At 33.8% G+C, this 25343-nt stretch overlaps 1 protein-coding gene across 3 annotated transcripts in view; it reads left to right on the top strand.

The window, feature by feature from the left end:
* The first annotated feature begins 16101 nt into the window (after positions 1–16101).
* LOC126829536 (ATP-binding cassette sub-family G member 1) overlaps positions 16102–25343 on the top strand; it is a 33314-nt gene continuing 24072 nt past the window's right edge. The window contains exons 1-2 of one of the 3 annotated variants that reach the window (XM_050559480.2): positions 16102–16161; positions 24487–24801. In XM_050559480.2, coding sequence (XP_050415437.1) covers positions 24567–24801 — 235 coding nt within the window. In that variant the 5' untranslated portion in view covers positions 16102–16161; positions 24487–24566. Of the gene's footprint in view, positions 16162–24100; positions 24332–24486; positions 24802–25343 lie in introns of those variants that run through there. The other 2 variants (XM_050559481.2, XM_050559479.2) reach the window with 2 other exon arrangements.

Raw genomic sequence — 25343 nt, 5'->3', positions numbered from 1 at the left:
CGAAGAAAACCGGCGCCGCTGTCTGTAAACCTGAAATTTTTTTGGGCATTTCTAGTTTTGCTTCCCTGTCACCGAGCCCTAATAAAACACTAATTTTACTTATCTTTTAATTGAATACCACGAATTTGTACTGAGTTGACTATGGATTAAAACATTTTGTCTGGAGCCACTCTATTTTTCGGGCATCGATTATTATTTGTGAATGCAGCTGCAACAGTCTGATTAAATGGTTGGAATTCAAAATGGGATTTGGGTTACAAAACCATTGGATACTGTTGGAGTTGCTTACACGGGCTAGAATAGCAGAAAACGCATATATGCGGTGGTTAAATTTTCAAAATTTTCTCCGGGAGGGTGAGGCCTCCATACTCCGCGACGATTGATTGGTTGTTTGGAATTCGGGTCAGCCAGGTGGGCTATATTAGACCAAATTGAAGTTGCTGTATTCACAGGCTGGAATAGCAGGAAAATGCGTTTGCGGCAGTTAAATTTTCAAAATTTTCTGCTAACGGTCCCGTCTTCGTGGACTGTAAACGATTGATCTTTTGATTGGAATTCGAGTCAGCCATCTTAATTAGGCTATAATAGACCATGCAAGGTAAGCTCTGCTTTTTCGCCTCTCGAGGAAGACCGACGCCGCTGTCTGTAAACCCGAAATTTTTTCGGGCATTTCGGGTTCCGCCCCCTAACTATCATCGAGCCCGTACGCCTATGCAGAAAAGTACGATGTTAAACCACCATTTCATTTCCATGAGTAAATTAGGTTACGCTATCGGAAAAGACTTTTACAAATATAGTATTCAAATTCGAACCATTTCTAGACTTATAGTAAAAATGAGTGAACTTGCACACATTAACAAACAGAAATTCGGAAGATATTGAATGAAATGGTGTTCAACACCCTATTTTTGGCTATTGAAGACGGAATACGCCATGCAGTGTGTTGTGAGGGAAATTCTGCACATACAGCGGCGTTTCCGCCAAATTCCAACAGTAAATGGTTTAATTTACGAGCACATCGTCACACCCCACTGACAAACGGAAAATCCCGTGGCTCTTTCTTCTTCAACGCCGAAATCGAACCCGGGAACTCCTGGTTAGTTGGCCAGCATTGATCCACGGTGGCCCCAAAACCCGGATGGTGAATTTGTGTACAAACACACCACACTTGTAACACACGAACATTATAATTAATAAATAATACAACTACTATCAAATCAAGTAAATGGATCTATAATCACGCAAAATGAAAAAAACAAACTCACAATAAGGGAGACAATCCGCAATAGCGGTGCGAATACTTTCCAAACACTGCATCTACAATTGTTTAAGTCATGATCTGCTAAATGCTACAAGAAATGTCAATGTCATTTTCGAGAAATGGGCTAAAAAAAACGGTCAAGTAAAAAATAAATGACTTTAAACCGTAATCGAAGGGGTTCAAAACGTTATAGCGTGTGAAAAGAAGTACTTATTTCTATTAAACTATAAGAAAAACCTAGCACTGACTCGCTGCATAAACTCTGATTGCACTATAGGCTTACTCTTCACACATTAGCGAACAACATGTTGTATTGTATTTAGTAGTTGGCGACTTTGATAATATACTGATTCCTGATACTCGGATTTTGGAACTTGGTGAATTTTTTTTTTTAAATACTACTACATTGTATGTTCCTGAATTAGTCTAATCAAACGAAACACTGCGAGGGGTATGACTGCATTGTAAGTCTTTCTCATACCAAGGTGCTAATGTAATATTGGATATATGCCATTAGTGTTGTGTTTGACATTATACAAGGAAGGTGTCTAGTCTTTCGTATGGGACGAAAAACCGAGGTCTTGTGTTCAGGTTGGTTTGCACGTAAAACAGCCATTGACAGTTGAAATTCAGTTGCTGCCCGGGAAAAATTTCCCTCATAGCACACTGTGTCGTTTATCCCCGTCTTCATAAACCCCGGGGAAATTTTAAAAGAAAACATGCCAAGGGAAATCTATTAAAATCCGAGGTTTAAAGCTATGTTTTTTTCTCTTTCTTACATCTTCTGCCGGGTTTGGTAGTATAGTCATGCTTTTCCGGCGGAAGTATCAGAAAGTAAAGAGACATGAATTAAGAAAATCCATCAGATGATTGTTACATGTGGTTAAGATTAAAGTGGCTAAGTCTCTAACTCAATATCATCAAAAATCTTCGACATTGAAAACACGAATTATTTGTCAATCCAAATCAACATTGGTCTTGTGATCTTACAGGGAAAAGATGGGCTTCTGATATCTAATATTGAAGACAAAATAAACATTTTACCATTGGTACACGAATCGTGTACCATAATGCGTTTCAGTGCCATTTGGAACAAGGGACTCAAAGAACAGGGCTAGACATATTCCACAAGTCATGTCAAATGGTGACACTATATTCTTATCTGGAGAGCATGCGCAATAAATACCATCTATGTAGACTGGAAAAACCAGACGCTAAAGATTGCCATTCACATGAGACTTCTGGCGTATTTCGTCGAACATAACTAATTAGAAATTACAGTTAAAACAGAAACGATTGAATGTAAATCAGTTTATATACATTCATATTACATTATTATATGCGTTGCTACCCATTTTTGTCAATTTCTAGGTCCCAAATATTTATTAGCGATTTAATTAGCTCCTAACATCGGAACGTCGAAAATAAATGTTATAGGCCAAGAAACGTCATGGATTTATTATTGGAGAGAGATTTACTAGTCTGACTCCTTATTGATTGAGCGCTTTCCTTGGGCGGGCCAATCATTAAATTTCCAGAAGCGTGTCAGGGATTTAAGAAGAGGGGTGCCAACTACCAAGGCAGAGACAACATGATGACCAATTGTTGCTCTGCCTCCACCACCATTAAATTTCATCATCTCGTCTATTTATAGCAATTCTCTCTCTCTCTCTCTCTCTTTTCTCCCCTTTTGCATGCCCATTTTTGTTGATTTTTTGGTCTAGAATGGACGAAGAAGGTTTGAATTAACATTTTCTGCCAGGTTTTGGTAAATATTTATGATTTTGAGGCGGAAGGATAAGAGGGTTATCAGGGTAGCTATGGCGATATGTACGGCAACTAGTTACATGTTTTTAGTATGCTTCTTCAAGTTTGTGTATCTCAAAATTTTGGTGGTCAACCTCATACAAATTTTAGTGCAAAGACATGACCATTTGTTCCTCTGTCTGTAGTGAAAAGCATTCAGCCCAACGAAAATTTGGGGAAAAGTTGGAGGTGGGCAAAGAGGCCAGAATTAACATTGAAGTCAATGGGGAAATTAATGGTGGTCTGCCTCCAACACACAGAAGAATTAGCTCCCTTTGTTCGGGTATTTCCTATAGATGGCAGTATTGGTCACAAATGTCAAAATTATCGCTGCTGATTGGCTAAAGTTTGCCATACCAAAACATTCTTCGTCATCGGCAGCAGACATTAGCAAAAGAAGAAGGAAAGTTCCGGCTTAGGATTTATCTAGGTAATCAGATAATTTGGACATATTCACCCTTTTTATTTTCAATACTTCTGTATTTGTCTTTTCCTCAAACTCAGATTTAGGTATTTTATATGAGATAACGGATAAGAAGTAGATCTACTAGGTAAGTGAACTCATCGTAAAAAAGGCGTAGATAAATTAGTAAGTAGGCCTATTTGTTATTTTGTTATTGAAAATGAATGTCAAAAAAAAACCCAACCAAGCTTTAGCATAATATATTGTTTTAGGACAACACCAGCGTACATTAATTATTTTGGTGAGTGACTAACAATAGTAACTGTGTTGAAACAAAAATGGTGGATAATGTAAACTGCCTCTTTTTAAAATTATTAGGCCTAATGGACAATGGTGAATGGAAATGGACGGCAAACTCGTTTCCTTTTTTCCCCAACTGACAGCACACTGGCCACAGACAGTAAGTGGGCCTATTTCACTCGATTACATGTCATTTGGTCCCGCATCATTTAGGACTCAAAATAATATGGCCATGACGTTTCGGACTCGGGCAGGTGACGTTTCGGACTCAGGAATAAGTTGAAAGGAAAGGTTGAACACAACTGTCATCATTTCCCCTAAAAGTAATTTTTTTTTTTTAAAAAAGAATAATATGCTGTAGAATTTATTTCAAAATGACCGTCACAAAAAACAAAAGTAAATATTTACTCGACATGCACTGTTTTTACAAGCTCCTATAATTCTTTAACGATAATCCAGAAGCTACACGTTGACATGCATTCCTTGACAAGCTTGCCATAGATAGCAGTACTAATCGATAAATTAATGCGTACAAAGAAAACTCTTTTTGGAAAATATTAGAAATGGCAACGATCAAAGTGGGTAATTAAACTAAAGCTAATTAACCGATAATCCCTATGTTATTGTAGTATGTGTAAAGAAACCTTACAGTTTTTTAGCGGATGAGGAAAAACGTGAGTTGTCAATCAGCGATAATAGCGGCTATGTGTTGATTCGATTATTCCGACTCACGTAAAAGACATTTAGGCTTTCACAATTATAAAAACATTAGCAGTATTGTCAAGTTCAATACTCGCCGATGAAACAAAACTAAATAGAACAAGCAGTGTAAAATCAGTGTTATCTTTTTATTAACGGTCTCAAGAATTGTTGATCAATTAAATAAAACAAAACAACTATCGAACTCAAATAAAACCCCCCAAAAAAACAGCTGTTACAAATATATGATACAAATGTTCATTGTTCAACAGTCTTTTGATTATTCATCCGAGTCAGTTTGGTCATTATTTAGATCTACATAATTAGATCAACATGGGAAATATTTCATTATTAAAAAAACAACATTGTATATGGACCATGATTGTATTTCTTTAGCATTTGTTATTCAACTTATTGTCAACCCACATTATTTAAACTGTCATCAGTCCCACATCGATCAGACTCTCACCTAAAATCCCAATCCTAAAACGAAGCAGATTCTGCCGATAGGCTATTACTAATAAGCATAAATTTTCAACAATGATTTATTTGTTGATAATGATATTCATCATTTCTTATTGTCTATTCCATCTGAAACTGTGTCCCAACCATCATTAAATAAATTCAGACCGCTGTTAGAATGACTTTGGAATGTTGTTTACCTTTGCACAGTATGTATAGTCATAGTGTCAGTAGGCCTTTTAACCTCAGATCGACACTGTTTAGTTCCAATTGTATTCTGTGTGAATACTATACCATCCTGGTTTAAAATTGTGTATTAGGCATATGTATGCTACCAATACCATTACGATATAGAAAGTTCCATTAATTTGTAAGCTTACATGACAGGGCTGAAACAGATTGAGATCACTAAGTGGATTAAACTGAAATGAGGACTATTAGCTAGGTATCTTTAGTTATATGTGCTGTACATAAACTATCAGATTAAAACACACTTTTGGCACAGTCACTTGTGTAACTAGTAGAACAAATAGGCCTAAGTTAACCATCCTTCTTAGCATTATAAATAAACAGTATTTATTTTTCTCTTTCTTTCAGAAGACAGTCTACCATTCCGAAAAAGAGAAGCAGGAGTTGTTGTTCACCAATTAGCTCTTCCCCATAATAACCTACATCAAAGTTGCGTGATATATTAATGTTTGAAATTGATATAATTCAAGTTAATAGACATGAGGGAAGAAATAGCTGCAGCTGTTGTGTTTGTAAAGAGACTTGTTCAAAAGAATGAGTCTCTTTCCAAAGATAAAGTGGATGAATTTTCCAATTGCCTTTCTAGTATTCTTGTTACCCGATTTCGAAATCATTGGTATGATGACAAGCCTTTTAAAGGACAAGGTTACAGATGCATTAGAATTAATCCATGTGATCCCAAAGATGATGTGCTTGATCAGGCTGCAAAGGAATGTGGCCTGAAATTCTGGGATTTGAACATGCCCAGTGAGATGACCCTTTGGGTTGACCCACATGAAGTGTACTGCAGGTAATTAGTAATGTAATTTCAGCTATTTTGACATTTCTGCTGGTGGTGTCAATATAAGTTTAAATGCTTGTCGACAAAAGTAACCCATGGCTTCTTTTAATTCTTGTTCAAGTTAGATGGAAAAGAAAGTGAATTGTACATGTACATATAATATTTATTCAAGTTCAAAGGAAAATTGTGTTTTAGTTCCAGACAACTTACTGAACATCATTCATAGTGGGCATTTTGTGCAATACAGTATAAACAGTTGACCATTAAAGATACATTATGGGAGATTAGATAAAGAGTTGGCAGTTCTCACTATAATAGTTAAAAACTAGATAATGTAAAGGGAATTTGATGAAAATTTCAAACAAATTGACCCACTCTGAACCAAGAATTTAGAGATTAATTTTAGGCCTAGCCTCGATCATCATTACTTAAGTCGGTACGTTAAGACATAGTCTTGATTATCCATTTTTTGATTTAATCAGCAATGAGCGTTGACCAGCAGATCAGATTCCAATCCAATAAATATCGCCGGCTAGCGATGACATCGAGAGTTGATTATGGTCTGGATAAGTTAATTAATAAATAACGTCTAATTAATAATTTAGATAACATTTCATGTCTAAAGAAAGACCTGCAAATAGGCAGATTTAGCTCTTGCATAATGTACCGTATGTTTAACTAGTGAAAAAAATGTACTTTTGTTAATATGTTGATCATATTTGACAATTTTGCAATCTTTTCTGTTGTAGATTTGGTGAAACTACAGGAGCTTGTTGCCTTGTTGCTTCTTTTAAAAATGGTCAGATTGATAATAAGGCACACACCATAGACTTGGAAGATCTGGTGGAACGTAGTAAACAGCAAAATGTACAGTTCATGAACTCTCGGAATTTCTACGCCAACACAAACAACAATTTCAACCAAATTATTCACAACAAACCACGCCAATCCAATGGCAATCATGACAACCAAACCTTCACCCTTGTCAACGACCAAGTACATTGGCAGCATCCTGGTAGCTATTCTCATCGAAACAAAAATCTCAACTCATCTCGCAAGAATTTTTTAACAAAGAAAGGGTCCAAATCCTCTGAAGTTTCCCAAAGTTTATCCAATGATCGTTTCCATTGGGCGTGTAAAAAATCCAATATAACTGTGTCACAAGCTTAGCTACACTGCTCTAGTAGTTTAGTCACATCATTTTGTAATTTACAAGGTTTGTTTTCAGATGAAATAATGAATATTTATTGATCTACGAATAAATTATTTATTTAAAGATTATATGATTTTTATATCAAATGTTAAATAAAGAAAAAAGGTGATTTGTATAATAGAATTAGGATTAGCCTTTACTCTTTATCGATGGTGCATGTGTTACACATAAGAATATTATAAAATATTGTTCAGTTCCTGGTTATGATGTGTATTGTGGGAATCAACCAAGAGAATTTTCTTTTCCAGAATTTGTATGAAAAACGTGTAGATCATTTTTATACGTGGCATTCACACCCCTCAGGTGATTTTAAGTGGAATGGCCCTTACATTGTATACATATTTGTGCACTTTTTTTGTTAAATTGAATTATTACTCCATGCAAATTTGATCATTTGGACTCAAACTCATTTTCATATCTTATTTTCAAATTATTTAATTAGTCATGTTCATATGCTAGAAGGATAATGTTCACCAGAAACCTATGGTTTTGTTCAACCAAGCTTGTGTAGATTTTTTTCTTAATCACATCCAAATTTGTATGGAGTAATAAGTCTTTTTAATATATTATGAAAGTAAGACCAATTTTGAATGGATGTTTTGTATTTATGATTATTATTGAGCCATAAAATGCATCTGCTGTGCTACGGGTATTAACGTCCAAATATAAATAATGCAGCCGACTGCGGGTTTAATTTTTTTTACAAGAATCATGTCTTCAAACTTTTATGTAATCCCCCCATTGTAAGTAGTCAGAAAAGGAAAGGTCTTACTTTTTAAACTTATATTTTATAAATCATCCCTTCTTCATTTTGTTAAGAATCATAATGTAGTTTCACATATCAAATTGTTGTACATCCTTCAAGAATAAGTATTTTCGTATAAAAATAACATATCAATGAATTTTTCATCCTCTCGCTGTCAAATTTTCATGTTAAATAGTGTAAAAAATATTTCTGAAAAAAATATACTGTCATCTATCTCCTTAAATTTGAAAACAAAAAATATGCTATATGTAGCTAGTATTACACCTTTTTTCAAAAGTTTGCTTGCACATACATGTACATTAAGTGATAAGACTCATCATACTATCAGATTCTTTATTGGTATTTTACATTATGAAAATTCTGTTTAAATCTTTTATACCAAAAACTTATATCTTTTTACCTTTTTGTATGTGGTAACAATGAATGGTTAGCTGAAAAATTAGATATCACAGATCGTAACATTTCATTACATTCATTATTCAGTGGATTTCACTTTGTTGAAGTAAAATATACATTGATGGTTCTTTTTTTTTTGAAAAAGAAGAAAAGCTGTATTCAATTTAAACACCATACATAATCATCATTTCTATCTATTCGAAATGACAAAATATTATTTTTATGTCCTTTAAAGTAAAATGGCAATTAATCACATATTATGTATATTCCCTCCAATTGGACTGATGTGTGAAAAAATGAATTGAATTCTTTGATTTTATTTGTAAGTCTAGATTAGCCCAGACCTTGCCTAGTGGGTAGGAAAATACCTGTTTGTGTATATTTTAGTATGTATCACAGTATATTTATACTGATTGATTGTTGCTATATTTAGTGCCTGCTGAAAGTTTACCTGTGAAAACAATAATGGGGATACTGTTATGAAGTTTGTTTTGATTTGTATTATTAATTATATTATTGGACAAAATTGTAAATAGTAGAATATTGGTAACATTAGACAGCAGTGTTGATTTTTGGTACACATAAATAGATACCTCCATTTTCACAGAATTGGTGCTTATATTATAATAATGTTTTTACACATTAATAGCTTTTGTCTTAGGATGAGAAGTTGGGTTGCAACACATACAGTGAAGGTATATATTATGTTGGCTTATAGTTTATTGAAGTTCAAAGAAAGATTCTACTTAATCATTTGAGAATGGAATCTGAACAATTGATTACCTGCTTCCAGCATAGAAAGATTTTTAAAGGGATGGTTGCAGACCCGCAATGAATGTGTATTAATTATTTTTATCCCATATTTAATATATAATTATTATATGTTATAGTATTACATGTACTATGCTTTAGGTCTGTGGTGTGTGAAACTTACATGATAGTTTTAAATCAAGGGTTTTTCAGTGTTAAAATATCATGAACATTTTGCTAGATATATCTCATCATTTCTGTATTCAAATAAATGTGATAAATGTATGGTTACGCAAGCGTTAAACGCTAAAAAAGCATTTAAATCAAAAAAAGGGGGAATGGTCATGATTAGAATAAAAATCTGTCAACTGTCTCCTTATTTATGTGTGAATATAGTCATGTAAAGATATATAGAATATTTATAGAATAATTTATTTTATGAGCTAAAATACCTGAAAAATCCTTAACCAAATTATTATATATGTATTTTTATTATATGATTACTATTATACATTTGATTTATTAACTTAAAGTGCTTACTCTTTTTTTTATATTTTGTTCAACACATATTTGTGTAAATCAAACCACATTGATGCTTTAATCTTTTAAAATTAATTACTTGTGTCTATCTCTTAACTTTTAAAATGCCTTAAATCATTATCCAAATCAGTTTGATAGACCCAGTAATTAATGCATGTTTAAAAAATAAGAAAACTCTCTGCTATCGTGATATATCAGCTAATCTTGTTTTTCATGACTAATTTAAAATGATGTTTTAAATAAATAAATCTAATATTTGAAATATTTTTGTTTGTACCATGTAGGTTAAAAGATATTTTAGTTTTCTCAAGATAGTAAGTGAGCTATGAGAGTAATTTGATTACCTTAGTTCCTGTTTATTTAATGTTAGCCATAGCTTACATTCCAATGTGTGTGCTCCTTAGTTTTAACATATTATTAAATTTATGTTGACAATAACAATGATTTCTTGTTTTATCTTAAAAAGTAATCAGCTTGGTGTGGTAAGGTGGTGAAGTTGTAGGGGTTAAACTTCTCATCAACAAAATACTCTGGTCATTTTGAAACTAACATATTGACATTGCAGAGTCAAAATGTATCAAACTTAGATTGTCAAATTGTTGGGAAAGTCATGATAATGATATGGTAACAAAATGTGATATTTTATCTAAAATAGTTCTGTAGATAAAGACTTTTTTTTATTGGTTAAGAAATTAGATAAAATAGTGTGCAATTAAATACTGATGTCAGATTTCATAAAATATGTTGGATACAATTTAGACTCTCAGTCCACCATCCTGCAGTAAATCATCTTCGCTAGCCAAGGGTTACGATTCGCAAATATGTATTTTCTATGATTCTTGCTCAATGACAGGGATGAGAATTTGGTAGGAAGGTAGTGTTGCTGCCTATACTATGCTACTACCGCTACTCCAGATATCAACTCCCAAGGAATCTTTTATGTGCATTATTAATTTTCAGGGTATTTTTTTTGCTGAAAAGAATTGCTGCACTGCTTTGAACAAAAAATAAAGAAGCAGTAAGGCAATACTGATGATGTGAAGTGAAAATTACAAGCATTTGGTAGCATACTTAAACATACTTGTAACACAGAGCACATCCCAAAGCTCCTCTAAGGTTTGAATATCAACAATTCATGGGGCTGGGGAGATACTCCCCATAGTACATTAGATTCCTTAAAAAAAATGCTCTGGGAATATTTTACATGGAATCTCAGAATTTATATCCATTCTGAATGACATGACACACTTTGCTTGACAGTCCAGTTGACATTACCCCAGAAATGATGCCACTACCCTGGTCCCTGGAGCCATTTCAGAATCATACAGATTAATTTCAGTGGGGTTTTTCCAGAGTCAAGGCTGGTGCCAGACTATTATGCACCCTAGGTGAACAAGTCCCCCAAATCAACAGACACACAAACTTGCCAAAATATTTCATAAAAAAAAAATGAAAAGCACAAAACTTTGAATTAACAAGCCAACAGTGAGGCGGGTGTCCCCCGCCAAAATCCCAAAATAAATAGATGACACATATTACTTAATAGCACATTTATTTTTTTCAAAGTATCAAGCAATCAAACCGATCATCAACTATACACTAAGTTCCATCACTCTTTATCAGATAGAATCAAAGCATCGACCAGTGAAATTGCTTAGCTCTGTTTAGCTTTAACTTGAAATGTTAATCATTGAACTCAGTGAAGACATTCACCTAATGAACATCTACATCAAGTTTAAACATTCTACCGCAATTAAAAAAGCAGAGTTGTTATGTTCCAAAGTCTTGACCAATCAAATTGCTTATCGCTCCTTAGCCTAAGCATAAAATTCTCATCATCAAACTTAGTCAAGGTAATGATATAATGAATCTATACTCGGAGTTTCATCACTCTCACTTAAACTGCTTATCGCTCTGCTTACCCTGAGCAGAAAATGCTCATTATCAAACTAAGTCAAGGTATTGATGTGATAAAACTATATACTAAGTGTCCTCACTCTCACTTAATTGGAACTAAAATTATCGTGTCCCAAAGCACCAACCAATCAAATTGCTTATCTCTGCTTACCCTAAGCAGAAAATGCTTATCTTTGAACTCCATCAAGACATTGACCTAATAAACACCTACACCAAGTTTGAACATACTAGCTCAGTTAGGAGAGTTATTGTGTCCCAAAAAGTGTAACGGACGGACCCATTTTAATAGTCCCCTGCTTTCTTCGAAAGGCGCTGGGGGGGGGGGGGGCAATAAAAAGACCACATCCCCAATGGTGGGAAAGTGAAACTTTGTTAAGGATAATTGATACTGTAAGGAGGAGAGTCAGGGGCGATTCCATCCTCGATATCCCCAGTGGTCTCATCCCGTTCCACTACACTAACCCTTGGTTTCATCCATGGGAAGACACGTAATGAAATTATCTGCCCTTAATGGTTGTGCTATTTTTATCGAACAATCAAAAAAAAAAGTTAAATACATAAAAACATCTCTCCCATCAAAAAAATGTTTTAGGGCATCTGTCCATATTATTGTTGTGAACGTAAACAATATGGCTAAGGCTGGTTTGTAAACTCTCTCTTGGTTGGTTCGTAGAATCAAGCTACGATCAAGGGCAGATAATTTAAATAAGTGAATACCCGATGGATGAACCCAGGGTATATAATGGAGTAGAACGGAATGAGACCACTTGGGATACCGAGGATGGGGTGATCCTTCATTACAAAATATGTTTTTAAACATGATTATAGAGGTTTAATACAGCTCGTAAATCATTAATTTAATGACCGAATATCATCTAATATTCCAAATACTGACTAAACATTAATGTACTATTTGTATTTATTGCTTCTTATCAATGACAAGGTTAGAAATTGTAAAGGGGTGTAGCCAGCCGTGGTATTAACAGAAACGGTCATTCCATAGTACAAATCTAGATCGTAAACTAACTTGGGGTCACTGCTCACTATAAGCCCCCGAGAGTCTTCGGAACAGTCCAGTGCCCAGTGCCCACAACACGACAATTTTGGTTTGGTGGACATTCATTCTATAGGTGCATTTTGGTAACAATTCTAGATCTCTGGGGGATAACACGATAAACATGACGTACTTTGGGAACTGTACCAAATTTCATGTATTCAAACGTAGTTATCCTTTCTGAAGGAGAACCGACAGATGCAATATTCCCATTAAAAACACACATTTATGCTATGTTATTATGTAATGCAATACTTTATAAAACAAAATGAAAATAAAGAAGCTGGTCATAAATTATAAGTGCAAGCATTTTGTTTATAAGAAGATGCAGGTTGATATTTGGATAAACCATTCTTCAGGTACTTTAGAAAATAATTAAAGGTACACTATGTAAGATTTAGAAATATGTCTGGCCGTTCTTGCTATAATTGTTCAAAAATGGATAATGCAAAATGAATATATTGAAAATCTCATTCAAATTACCTTATTCTGAGCGAAGATATTCGCCTTTGAAGGTTTGACAAGATGTGTGCACTGATTGTAACCACCGTACTGGTTGTTCGAGCCTTGATACCATTTTTAAATAAATCATTAAATGGCCAAACCGTTCTAATCTACTTCAAATTAGACGCATCCGATGGCATCAAGACTTGATTGTGGACTTATCATCTTAAAGATACATTATGGAAGATTCGATAACGAGTTGGCAGTTCTCACTATAATAGTTAAAAACTAGATAATGTAAAGGCAATTTGCTGAAAATGTCATTCAAATTGATCAACTATGAACCGAGAACTAAGTGATTGAAATTTCCTCCTAGCCTCGATCATCATTACTAAAGTCAGTACGATAAACAAAATAGTCTCGTTTATCTATTTAATCGTGAAGGAAAGTTATGCATTAAATCGGCTCATAATCCACTAAATATCACAGGCTAGCGATGCCATCAAGATATGATTATGGTATGGATATGTTAATTAATGTCTAATTAATAATTTAGATAATATTTCAGGCCTAAAGAAGATCTGCAATAGACAGATTTAGCTCTTGCATAATGTATGTTTAATAAATAAATGTCTAATTAAAGATGCATTATGGGAGATTCAATAAGGAGTTGGCAGTTCTCACTATAATAATTAAAAACTAGATAACGTAAAGGCAATTTGCTGAAAATTTCATTCAAATTGATCCACTATGAACCGAGAACTAAACGAATGAAATTTCTGCCTAGCCTCGGTTATCATTACTAAAGTCAGTACGTTAAACAGCATAGTCTCGATTATCCATTTAATCGTTTAATCGAGAAGGAAAGTTATGCAGTAAATCGGATCACAATCCACTAAAGATCGCAGGCTAGCGATGCCATCTAGAGTTGATTATGGTCTGGATAAGTTAATTAATGTCTAATTAATAATTTAGATAACATTTCAGGCCTAAAGAAAGACCTGCAATAGACAGATTTAGCTCTTGCATAATGTATGTTTAATAGTGTATATAACATTTATGGCCTAAAGAAAGGCCTGCAGTAGACATATTTAGCTCTTGCATAATGCCTATTTATGGCAATAATCAGAACTTGATTTAAGACACTTTAAAGATGTGTACGGGCAGTGGCAACTTTGTAAACTTTTTTGCCAAAAGGCAAGAATAATCCAGACTGAACTCGAAACCAGTTGCTCTAAGATAACAGTTTTAAACAAGTGGTTGCCATGCAGGATACGCCCACATTTTGCAAGAGATGGACAGAGAACAGGCTGAAAAAGAATTGATTTTTCGTACAATCAGGTGCCATAATCCAGGAAGTTACGGTCCGACATGCGTGAATATCTACAAGAACCTAGATCTTCGGGATTTAAACATATTTTAAGTTTAGAGGGTCCAAAACCTTGGCATCACATACGGATAAAAATTGTGACGTCTAGTGGGTTCATAAACTTAAAACACGAATTTTCTTAAATCAGTGGTCATAATCCAGAAAGTTATGGTCTGATATGCACAAAGAGCGAAAAGAACCGAGATATTTGGGACATAAATATATATTTTAAGTTTTATCAAAATCTGATAAAAATTGTGACTTCTAGAGGGTCCACAAACTTGGTATGACATACTTTTACAATATTTGCGTACAAGGAGCAGCCAGTTTGGCAGAGAGTTTAGGTCCGATTTTCACGAAATTCGAATACAACCGTCATTAGGGCATAACGATGATAGTGATACATTTAAACTTTTTTTAAAATCGGATAAAAATTGTGATCTCTATAGATGGTCCACAAGCTAAAAACGTGATTTTTTCGTACATTCAGTGGCCATAATCCAGGAAGTAACGATCCGATATGCGCAGATATCGAAAGGAACCAAGATCTTTAGACTATAAACATACATTTAAAGTTTCATCATAAACGGATAGAATTGTAACTTCTAGAGTGTCCACAACCAAGGAGCGGCCATTTTGTCCGGGTGTTTCGGCCAGATTTTTTCGAAATTCAAACTCAACCTTGATTGATGTGTAACCGTAATATATTTAAACGTTTGTTTTTTTTAAATTGAACACAAATTGTGACTTCTAACGGGTCCAGAATCTAAAAATGCGATTTGTCGAACAATCAGGGGCCATAATCCAGGAAGTTTCGTTCGGATATGTGCGATTATCAAAAGGAACCAAGATCTTTGTGATATAAACATAAATTTAAAGTTTCATCAAAATCGGATCAAAATTGTGGCCTCTAGAGAGTCCACAACCTTGACATACCCTATTTTTACACTATTTGTGTACGAGAGACGACCATTTTATCCGGCAGTTTTGGTCCGATTTTCACGAAATTCGAACTCAGCCATCATTATGGTGTAACGGTGGTACATGTATATTCAAACGGTTTTTTAAATCGCATAAAAATTGTGACGTAGAGAGACCACAAGATAAAACGCGATTTTTCGTACAATCAGGTGCCATAATTCAGAAAGTCACAATCCGATAGGCGCGAATATCGAAAGGAACCAAACTCAAGTGACGTGGTTTCGATCTCAAAGTTGTAAGTGAGAAGGAGTAGGGGTAGGGTCGCCTGTCCAACCTGGTGATTTTTCTCCGGCGCCTCTTTTTTCCTATCTCACTGCGAAAAGAAACCCTATCAAGCAAATTATTGAAATAAAATTGTACTATGTGTTTGTGCAGAAATGACCTAGTTTGTGTGGACTGGACTTTCTCTCTCTAGTATCTCTAAAAAGAAACTGGGCGATTTTTTCGATCCAATATCTTTCTCTCTTAAAAAATCCGGGGATATTTTTTCCCGCCAAAATGTTTTTACCACATGTTTTAAAAGGCGTAAGCTTTCTAGGCGTAGTGCCTTTTGAATAATTGACAGTTTAAATTGTTCGTTCCATGGATTTCCAAACAATTCTAAATGAACAGTGACAGCCAGCATTATAGTATTAAACATTTTAAAATAGATCCTGAAGCGCGCGCCATGACGTTGAAAGGGCGGCCAATGAAACTGATCAACGACGGATATTAGTTATACCGTCACGTGCTACATCAAATTGTGCTTGGATAACAGACAGAGAGGAAAGGTAACAGTATTGTACTTTTAATATCAGTTTATACTTTAATATGCAATATAGGGAAAAGTAAATGTAATGTTCCTCGGGAGTGAAATAATAAACACCGAGAAATGTTAACTCTGTACATCTATAATCATGGCTTGTTATGATTCTTTATGATAATGAGGTGCTCTGTGACGTATGTCAATGAAGTAAGGAAATTTATGTGTGTTTTTGTTTGGATGCAAAAAGCTCGTTAATTCCCCCAAATCGCGCAGCTTTCATCTTGGATTACTACATAACTAGAAGAACAGTCGTTTTTACTGACGGCAATAGAGGGTTTTTTTGCTGACATTGAAGATTAGAGGCCACACGGTTTGTTTTTATTTTTTCTTGGGTGATGAAGGCATTTCTATTTTTAGCTTTAGACCAGGGCTTTGTTACAAGAGATGTGTGTGAAGGGAAACTAAATTTTATTAATCATGGCAATGGTGGTTGTTATGTAGATGTTTATTATTAAAAGTACAGCCATATGTAGAACTTAGAATAACAGTATTAATATTATTATGAAACATGCAATGTTTGTAGGATAATTAAGGTGATCATCTGGAACAGAAGGTCAATAGATTTTAGTCCAGCCTTTCCCATATATATCTGCTGGGTTGTTTATAATAACAGCTGATCTTACCCAGCTAAAGACATAAGCTTGGATTAAGTACATATCCTCGCTGTTAGGCTGTACCCAATACTTAAAGGACTATAGAACAGAGTAACGATTAAGCTAGAATGTATCTAGTCTATTAAAGTAGTTATTTATATGGTTAGTTAGAAGTCAAGTGGTGAGTGACAAGTTAATTTGTTTATATGATGTCTAAGAATTGACCTAGGAATTCTTTCTGGTTGTTTAGATTTAGTTATACGATTGTACATCATCATTCACCATCATTCTTCCTCTCCTGGAAAAACTTACACTGAACTAGAATTGTGCTTGCATCAATAGAAAACTGGCAATTAATTAGTCCAATAATTGTTAGGAAGTATTTACCGTGTATCAATAATATTTTACTAGAGGGAAAACAAATGTCAATCTAGCTATAGGTAGAATTAACGTACCAATTCCTTGATTGGCTGAATTCCCCGAACATTGATCTAGAGTTTGCAGTATCTATTTGATTACCTATGGTGCATATATTTTATATCAGTCAAATTTATTTGTTCCTTTGCTTAATTTTTGTTTATGGTTAAAACTGGCTTATTGGACTGCATTGACATACAGAACAGTAAGTACAACGGTTTCTTTGCACACATTTTAGTGTCGAGAATAAACCTGTGTTGGCATTGCTAATTAAAGGTCTTTGAGCTACATGTATTATATGCTTTGGTGGTCATGGAAACTTTCATTTTGCGACAATTGTCTCAATCAATCAACACAGAATTTGTATAGCGCAAACCATACTTTGATAAGATTCCTAATGCGCATATAAGTTTTTTGGGGATTCTTTTAGTGTTTATTTTCATCGAATAGATGTGTCTTCAAACGTGACTCGAAATAATCCTACAATTTACCAAATGTATTTTAGAACAATCTTTTTGTTCATACTGAGGAATTAGGTTATTTGCCACATTATTTCCTGAACTATATCTCAATGTGAACTCAACATTGTTTAAATTTGTGTTGTATATATATATGAATCATATTGATTAATGACCGGTACATGTAGGATGATTAATTAGATTTAATGTAGATAATGAGCTGTGGAGACTATACAAATTTAATTAATCAACAACCCACTAAATTTAATCTGTAATTTAAGCTGGGAATTTATTTTCATAATGTTTTACAGTCCAATAGTTTATGAGAAAAAGTGATATAATAAAAATTTGAAACAAGGGGTGTTTAGAAGTTGAGGAATGGTTGAAAGGTGTAGTGGTCTAACAAGACGCTTTAGATCATGAGTTTTGTCATTGATTCAAGTAGCCTGGTTTCTATCACAAGTCTGTATGTGACCAGGAGTAAGGTCACCTACCCAACCTCTCGGGTTTTCTCAGGATCCTCCAATTTCCCCCTACTGGAAAAGACCCCTACGCGCAACTAAGAGAATAATGGAAACAAAAACAAAATTGTACATGATAGTCCCGAAATGACCGAGATTGTGTTGAATGGCCGTTAAACTCCATGAGTTCCTCTCTCCGTTTGAATGTAGTTCCTAATTGTTTAATATATACGAAAATTAACTGTACTAGTTTTATAAACTAACTATACTCGTTTTATAAACATTGTTTCATAGTGTCATATTTTTACAAAAAATAAGTATAAGCAATATTGCACTGTATTTGTGTGCATTATTCTGTGCATGGAATGCATGACCACTCGGACCAAAGGCCACTCGGTCCGAGACCACTCGGTTAAATTGATAGACCACTTGGACCAAACAAAAGACTACTCGGACCATAACAAAAAGACTACTCGGACCAAACAAAAAGACCACTCGGACCAATAATAAAGTTTTGTTTTAATAAATTGTGTTTGTTTTAATATGACTACTCCGACCGCTAATAAATTGCTGTTTTAATAAATTGTGTTTGTTTTAATATGGAAATTACTACTCGGACCATACAAAAAGACTACTCAGACCAAACAAAAAGATCACTCGGACCAATAATAAAGTTTTGTTTTAATAAATTGTGTTTGTTTTTATATGACTACTAAAAATTGTTGTTTTAATAAATTGTGTTTGTTTTAATATGACTAATCAAATTGATTATGTTCCAATTACTAAATGCCATTCAAAGAATAGAATTTAATATGACTACTCGGACTGCTAATAAATTGTGTTTGTTTTAATATGAAAATTATAAGTGTTATGTTCTTACCCGTGGTATTTGATCATAATGAAGCACATCAAAGAAGATTAATTAACAAAACAACGATAAATGAGTAGTGATTAATACATTAGTATGTGTTGCCTCAACAGATGAAAATGATATCTGGAGGAAAATTAAAAAGACACCCAAAAAAACCGAACCGTTCAATACAGGGAAAACTTTTTGCGATTTGGAAACTAAACAATGAAGAAGCAATCAGCACAAGCCAACTATTAAAGAAAAATTGGTCTAATTTACGGTCCCAGCGAATAGGTCACTAGACATATCACGGGCATATCAAAAACTAAAAAAAAAAAATATGAATATTCTACTTACCTGTACCATATGTCACGGGCATATTAAAAATAAAAAATTATTTTATAAATTGTTGATGTAATAAATATGAATATTTGCTCTTATGTAAGGAAGGAGGACATTTTTAAATTATGTATAGATTCACCTATAAATTATTCGCTTCTTTGTATTGTTTTTTTAAATAAATAATATTTATTTAATTTAAAATCGGTATTTTATTTCTTAAGTGAATAATTGGATTGAGAAGCGATCCTTTGGGTTGGCCCGAGAGGCAACATAAATATTAGTCCGAGTGGTCTTCCAACATAAATTAATTGGTCCAAGAGGCAACATAAATATTGGTCCGAGTGGTCTTCCAACATAAATTAATTGGTCCGAGAGGCAACATAAATATTGGTCCGAGAGGCAACATAAATATTGGTCCGAGTGGTCTTCCAACATAAATTAATTGGTCCGAGAGGCAACATAAATATTGGTCCGAGTGGTCTTCCAACATAAATTAATTGGTCCGAGAGGCAACATAAATATTGGTCGGAGTGTTCTTCCAACATAAATATTGGTCCGAGTGGTCTTCCAACATAAATTGATTGGTCCGAGTAGTCTTTTGGGTTGGTCCGAGTGGTCTTTTAGGTTGGTCCGAGTGGTCTCCGTTTTGGTCCGAGTGGTCTTTTAGGTTGGTCCGACTGGTCTTGGTCCGAGTGGTCTTTGGTCCGACTGGTCCGGGTACCTGTGCATGCTTTATACATGGATGGTCGGAAAATAATGTTGTATATCCTATGTATTGATCATTATTTTCACCTTAAACAATCATGACAACAATATATTCAAATCCTAGCTGGCTTAGAATTCTATCCATAGTAAATTAATAAAAAGTAAAGGAAACAAAGACTGGTTACCTGTAAACCAAAATTTGAAGTGGTATAAGGTGTTCTAGAAAGATTAAGTATTCTCTATTCTCTCTGATCATTTATAAGATGTTTGCAGGGATAAAGAGGTCCTAAACAGTTAGGAGATTTTGGTGCCCCCATATAGTATACAATTCAAAATATAAACAATAATAAACCATAAACAATTTGTCAAGCACCTGCTAAGACTAGGTTTATACCTGTCATTATATATTGAGACAAAAAAGTACTGAATTAATTTTAGATTAAATGTTTTGAATTCATCATCTAACAAAGAAGAAATAAGCACTGTAGAGTCCAGGGCCCAGGTAATATGTATGTTCAGTATTGGTTGTTATTGGGAATCATTGGTATAAATTATGGGAACAGTGGGCGTTATATGTATATTCACTGTGAGCTACAGCAGAATAAATTAACTAATAAACAGACTGGTGTATATTTATCACATTAAACATTGAGTATTACAATTAACTTGTGTTATATATTAACTGATATTATTGGGCTGTAGATATTGCACAGTATAGTAAAATATTGAATATTTCAAAGAAAGGTTTCTGGTGGTGAAATTGTACTTGACCATTGTGTCCTAAAGGAGGCCTTAGCACTAACATGTAGGAGGTCTGACTGGTTGTTGAAAATCAAGAAAAGATTTTACTATCCAGTTACACAGTGTTTGTTCAAATTAGATTCAATATATTGTAAAAATTGAGGCAAATTTGACATGCCACAGCTATGATACATTTTAACTTAAAATTTACGATTCATTTACCTTTTTAAGTGGACTTCAAGGAGTTTAAAAATGCTGGCAGAAAGTGATGTGCACTAAGTTGGACAATGCTTGGATTGTTGATAGGCCTAATTAGGAGAGTCTTTAATATTTTTTTGAAATATATTCAAAATTGATAACATTTGTTTTCTTTGTGAATGATGATACCTCTTTAAGGATATTAAACTTTCAACCTTATTATGTCAACTGAGATAAACTTTTTCAATGGCTCAATCAGGTTAGTTAGTAGCTTATCTATTTGTGGACTGCTGTTTCTAAATGTCAGTAATAAGTCTAGCGCTGTGCTGTTGGTGTACGTGAGATTGACAAATAGGACTACACATTCTAAAAACATTGTCATAATAACAGTCATTTACTAGTGTGTCAGGCATATGGCAGGGTATGACAACCCTTCCATGAACATCTGGTACCACTTGACTTTCCATAATTCGAATTTTCTTATGTGGCTAGTCCAATCCCACTTGATTTTACTCAATGCATCCATTTGACTTTGTATTTTGATTACAGGCAAGGATCAATTTAACGGTTGATTTTTGTAAAAGTAATTAGAGATAGGTCAAAATTAGATATGAAACTTAATAAAAGGTACCGTATCAGAGATTTATTGATTTCTAACAGAACTAAGAAGATCAGTAATTGTGTTGAAGTTCACGTAGTTTAATATTTCATTCTGAGATTCTGTTTTTCACAACATGTTAATATTATAGATACAACACGGCAGAAGGCCAAGAAGCATTTTGCTTACCAGTACTTAAATTCAGCCAAAATAAGAGTTTAGTTATTTAGGCAATCGAAACTAAAATCATTGTTTACATATCGTCTTTACTTTGATGTTCGTGGATTGAAATGAGTTATCATCCAGAAGTTGACAATTAAAAGAAATTAAAGATGGTTCAATAAAATCAATAGATGGGAACTTTGGATTGTCAAAAATTATATCAGGATTTATGGATTTGAAAGTTACCCATGCAATTGCGCATTTTCGAAGCAATTTCAAATTTTTTGGTCATTGATGTTCATGAAAATATAATTAGATTTTACCCACAAGGGGCAACTTATAGGTGGTGCTGAGTTGTTTATTATTGTCTGGACTAAAAAAAACCAACGCACAGGCAAATTTAATGAAAACAGAATTGTACCATATTATGTTAGTCCCAAACTCACCTAGTTGGTGTTGTATCAATGTTAAACTCTCTCTCTCTCTCTCTCTCTCTCTCTCTCTCTCTCTCTCAGTTTTAGAGATTCAACTTTGAAAATGTCAGTTTATTCAAAGTCCTTTAAATGACATTCAGCAACTTTGGTCCATCCGTCGTTCCGGCGTCCACAATTGCTTGTGGACGCTCTAGAGGCTAAAGTTAATATCTGATTTTATACACAGTGTTTAAGGTCATGAGACGAAGAAGCCTATTAATTTTCAGCGATTTCCAATAATTACTGCCCGAGTTATGGCCCTTTTTCACTTCAAAAAATCTTGTGGACGCTCTAGAGGTCACAGTTAATATCCGATTGACTTCAAATTTATACACGGTGTTTACGGTCATGAGACGAAGAAGCCTATTGATTTTCAGCGATTTCCGATAATTACTGCCAGAGTTATGGCCCTTGATCACTTTGAAAAATCTTGTGGACGCTCTAGAGGCTAAAGTTAATATCCGATTGACTTTAAATTTATACACAGTGTTTAAGGTCATGAGACAAAGAAGCCTATTGATTTTCAGCGATTTCCGATAATTACTGCCAGAGTTATGGCCCTTGATTTGAAAAATCTTGTGGAAGCTCTAGAGGCTAAAGTTAATATCCGATTGACTTTAAATTTATGCACAGTGTTTAAGGTCATGAGACAAAGAAGCCTATTTATTTTCAGCGATTTCCGATAATTACTGCCAGAGTTATGACCCTTGATCACTTTGAAAAATCTTGTGAACGCTCTAGAGGCTAAAGTTAATATCCGATTGACTTTAAATTTATACACAGTGTTTAAGGTCATGAGACGAAGAAGCCTATTGATTTTCAGCGATTTCCTATAATTACTGCCAGAGTTATGACCCTTGATCACTTTGTGACACTCTAAAGGCTAAAGTTATCATCCGATTGACTTCAGATTGATACACAGAGTTTAAGATCTTGAGACGAACAAGTATATTGATTTTCAATGGATTTTTATGTCTTGAACAGCTAAATCCATGATATTAAAAGTTTTGTATACAAAACGTTAGCATGGGGCAGAACTTTATACAAACAAACAAATTCTAATGGTTTTCTGATAATTACTTCATGGGTTGTTGCTCTTAATCAGATTTTAGTGTATTATAAATGTTTCATTACCGAAAAAATATGCAACAACTCTTGTTGACTGCCCGGACGATATAGCTGTTGTGTTGCCTGGCAACCTATCTTTATATATGTATGAAATATTGGTCTGTTAAAGTAAAAATGACAGCCCTCAGAATAACTAGATATTGTTAGCATACATGTGTCATTCCACGAATACCATTAATGTGGAAATCATGTTGGTGCTGTCTGCTATTAGGAACACAGACCCTTGAATAAAGGTTATCTTTTCTTGTAAATTGCATGAACATGGTGATATTGTTCTTGGTTTCTAGCTCAGAATCACTGAAGGTTATAACATGGTAATATTATTTTTGGTTTCTAGTTGACTCTTAACAGAATCACTGAAGGTTATATCAGTGAACTCGCAGGACCTTGAATTTTAAATTTCTTCAAATACATTTTATTATGCAGTAAAAATAAAATGTCAAAAAGTCACATACTTATACCAAATTCAGTTATTGACAATATTTAAAAAACCGACTGGTGAGACTGAAAACACTGTAATAGAAAATATCAATATTTGACACAGATCTTGATATATACATTAATTTAAGATGAAGCTGTTCATACCACCTACTTATTACTCAACATTGTATACAGACTGTTAATCTCACTGACATTTTTAATGAAATTGAGTAACTCTGCTAGCTACAGCCAGTGTATAATATTAGTGGTATAGATTCATTATTAATGAAGATAAAATGACAAAGGTGGTTCTGTATGACTTAATTTACACTAGATAATAATTTAGAACAGTGGGCTAAACCCGCTGTCCAAAGTCTGTTACATTGTGTTCCTTAACGTAGGTTCGAGGTTAGGGGTCATTGGTGAATTTTGACCTATTACTTGATCACATGGATGTCCCGATTTGCTTCTAGGAGAATCCATTTCTTATCCACGACTAGTTCATTTAGTTGATCTGTTAAATATCAATTTGTGTTGACTGTTAATCATATAAATTATCTAGTTCACATAAACCAACTGTTAAAATCTTGTAAGTTTACACAGACATCATTTGTAACAAGAATGTACTGGTTAGCCATTATAGATGATGGATTTTATTTAACATTACTCATTCACAGGAAGAAACATATGGTCTTGTATTGACAGACCCACTCGATTAAAATTTCTTTTTTTCTCCATTTTCAGACAGAGTTGGTGGATTGTGACGATAAAATGGTTGAATCAACCGGATAAAAGTAACAATTGTCGATAATACTTAAAGAAAAATGGCTGAGTTACTGTCTGTTCATGTTCATTTACCATCGCATCTGAGCAAAGCTCAGAATGACGGACCAAAGAAAGTTATGTTTAGTGATTCGGAAAGTGATATAGAAGCACACAATGATATAAGTGTGGTCAGTAAAGAAACAAAAGGTTCATTTTCTCATCTACCTTATCGTAGACCTGTGGATATACAGTTCAAGGAACTAGCGTATATAGTCAAGGATTCCCACTCAAAAGGTATAAGTAAAATCTTTTTGTTTTTTTAGTTCGTGGACATGATTTACTAAATTGAGAAACATTTCCTGAATAGCGTGTTTGTATAATAACATATAAAAACTACTTCATGTAACAAAACATGACTAATGAAAAGCTAATTTTAGCCTAATTCATTAGTGATGAAATAAGAAATGACGTACCATTTTTGGGGTAAATATCAAAAACAATCTGATGAATTTATATATCAATTATTTTAAAAGAATATTCATTTATGAATTTATGGTTTAATTCTTTTACAAATAAATACTACAGGTATATTAAAAATGATTTTGAATTGTATATTGTATATTTATTGTATATTTATTGTATTATGTAATACACCACATTGATTGTGTACTTTAATGATCAATAAATATTTGTATAAATACTTATAGACATAGATAAACTTTAATATATACATATAGGGTTACAACAATTCATGAAACAATCATATCTTTAGAGTGGTACAAGATTGCAATTTTAAATGTTCAGTTGACATACAGATGACATACATGATTGGTATT

Source organism: Patella vulgata, chromosome 8 (genome assembly GCF_932274485.2).
Source record: "Patella vulgata chromosome 8, xgPatVulg1.2, whole genome shotgun sequence".
Classification (NCBI taxonomy): domain Eukaryota; kingdom Metazoa; phylum Mollusca; class Gastropoda; family Patellidae; genus Patella; species Patella vulgata.
The sequence above is the reverse complement of the archived record's forward strand: the minus strand, read 5'-3'. Positions and strand labels throughout refer to the sequence as shown.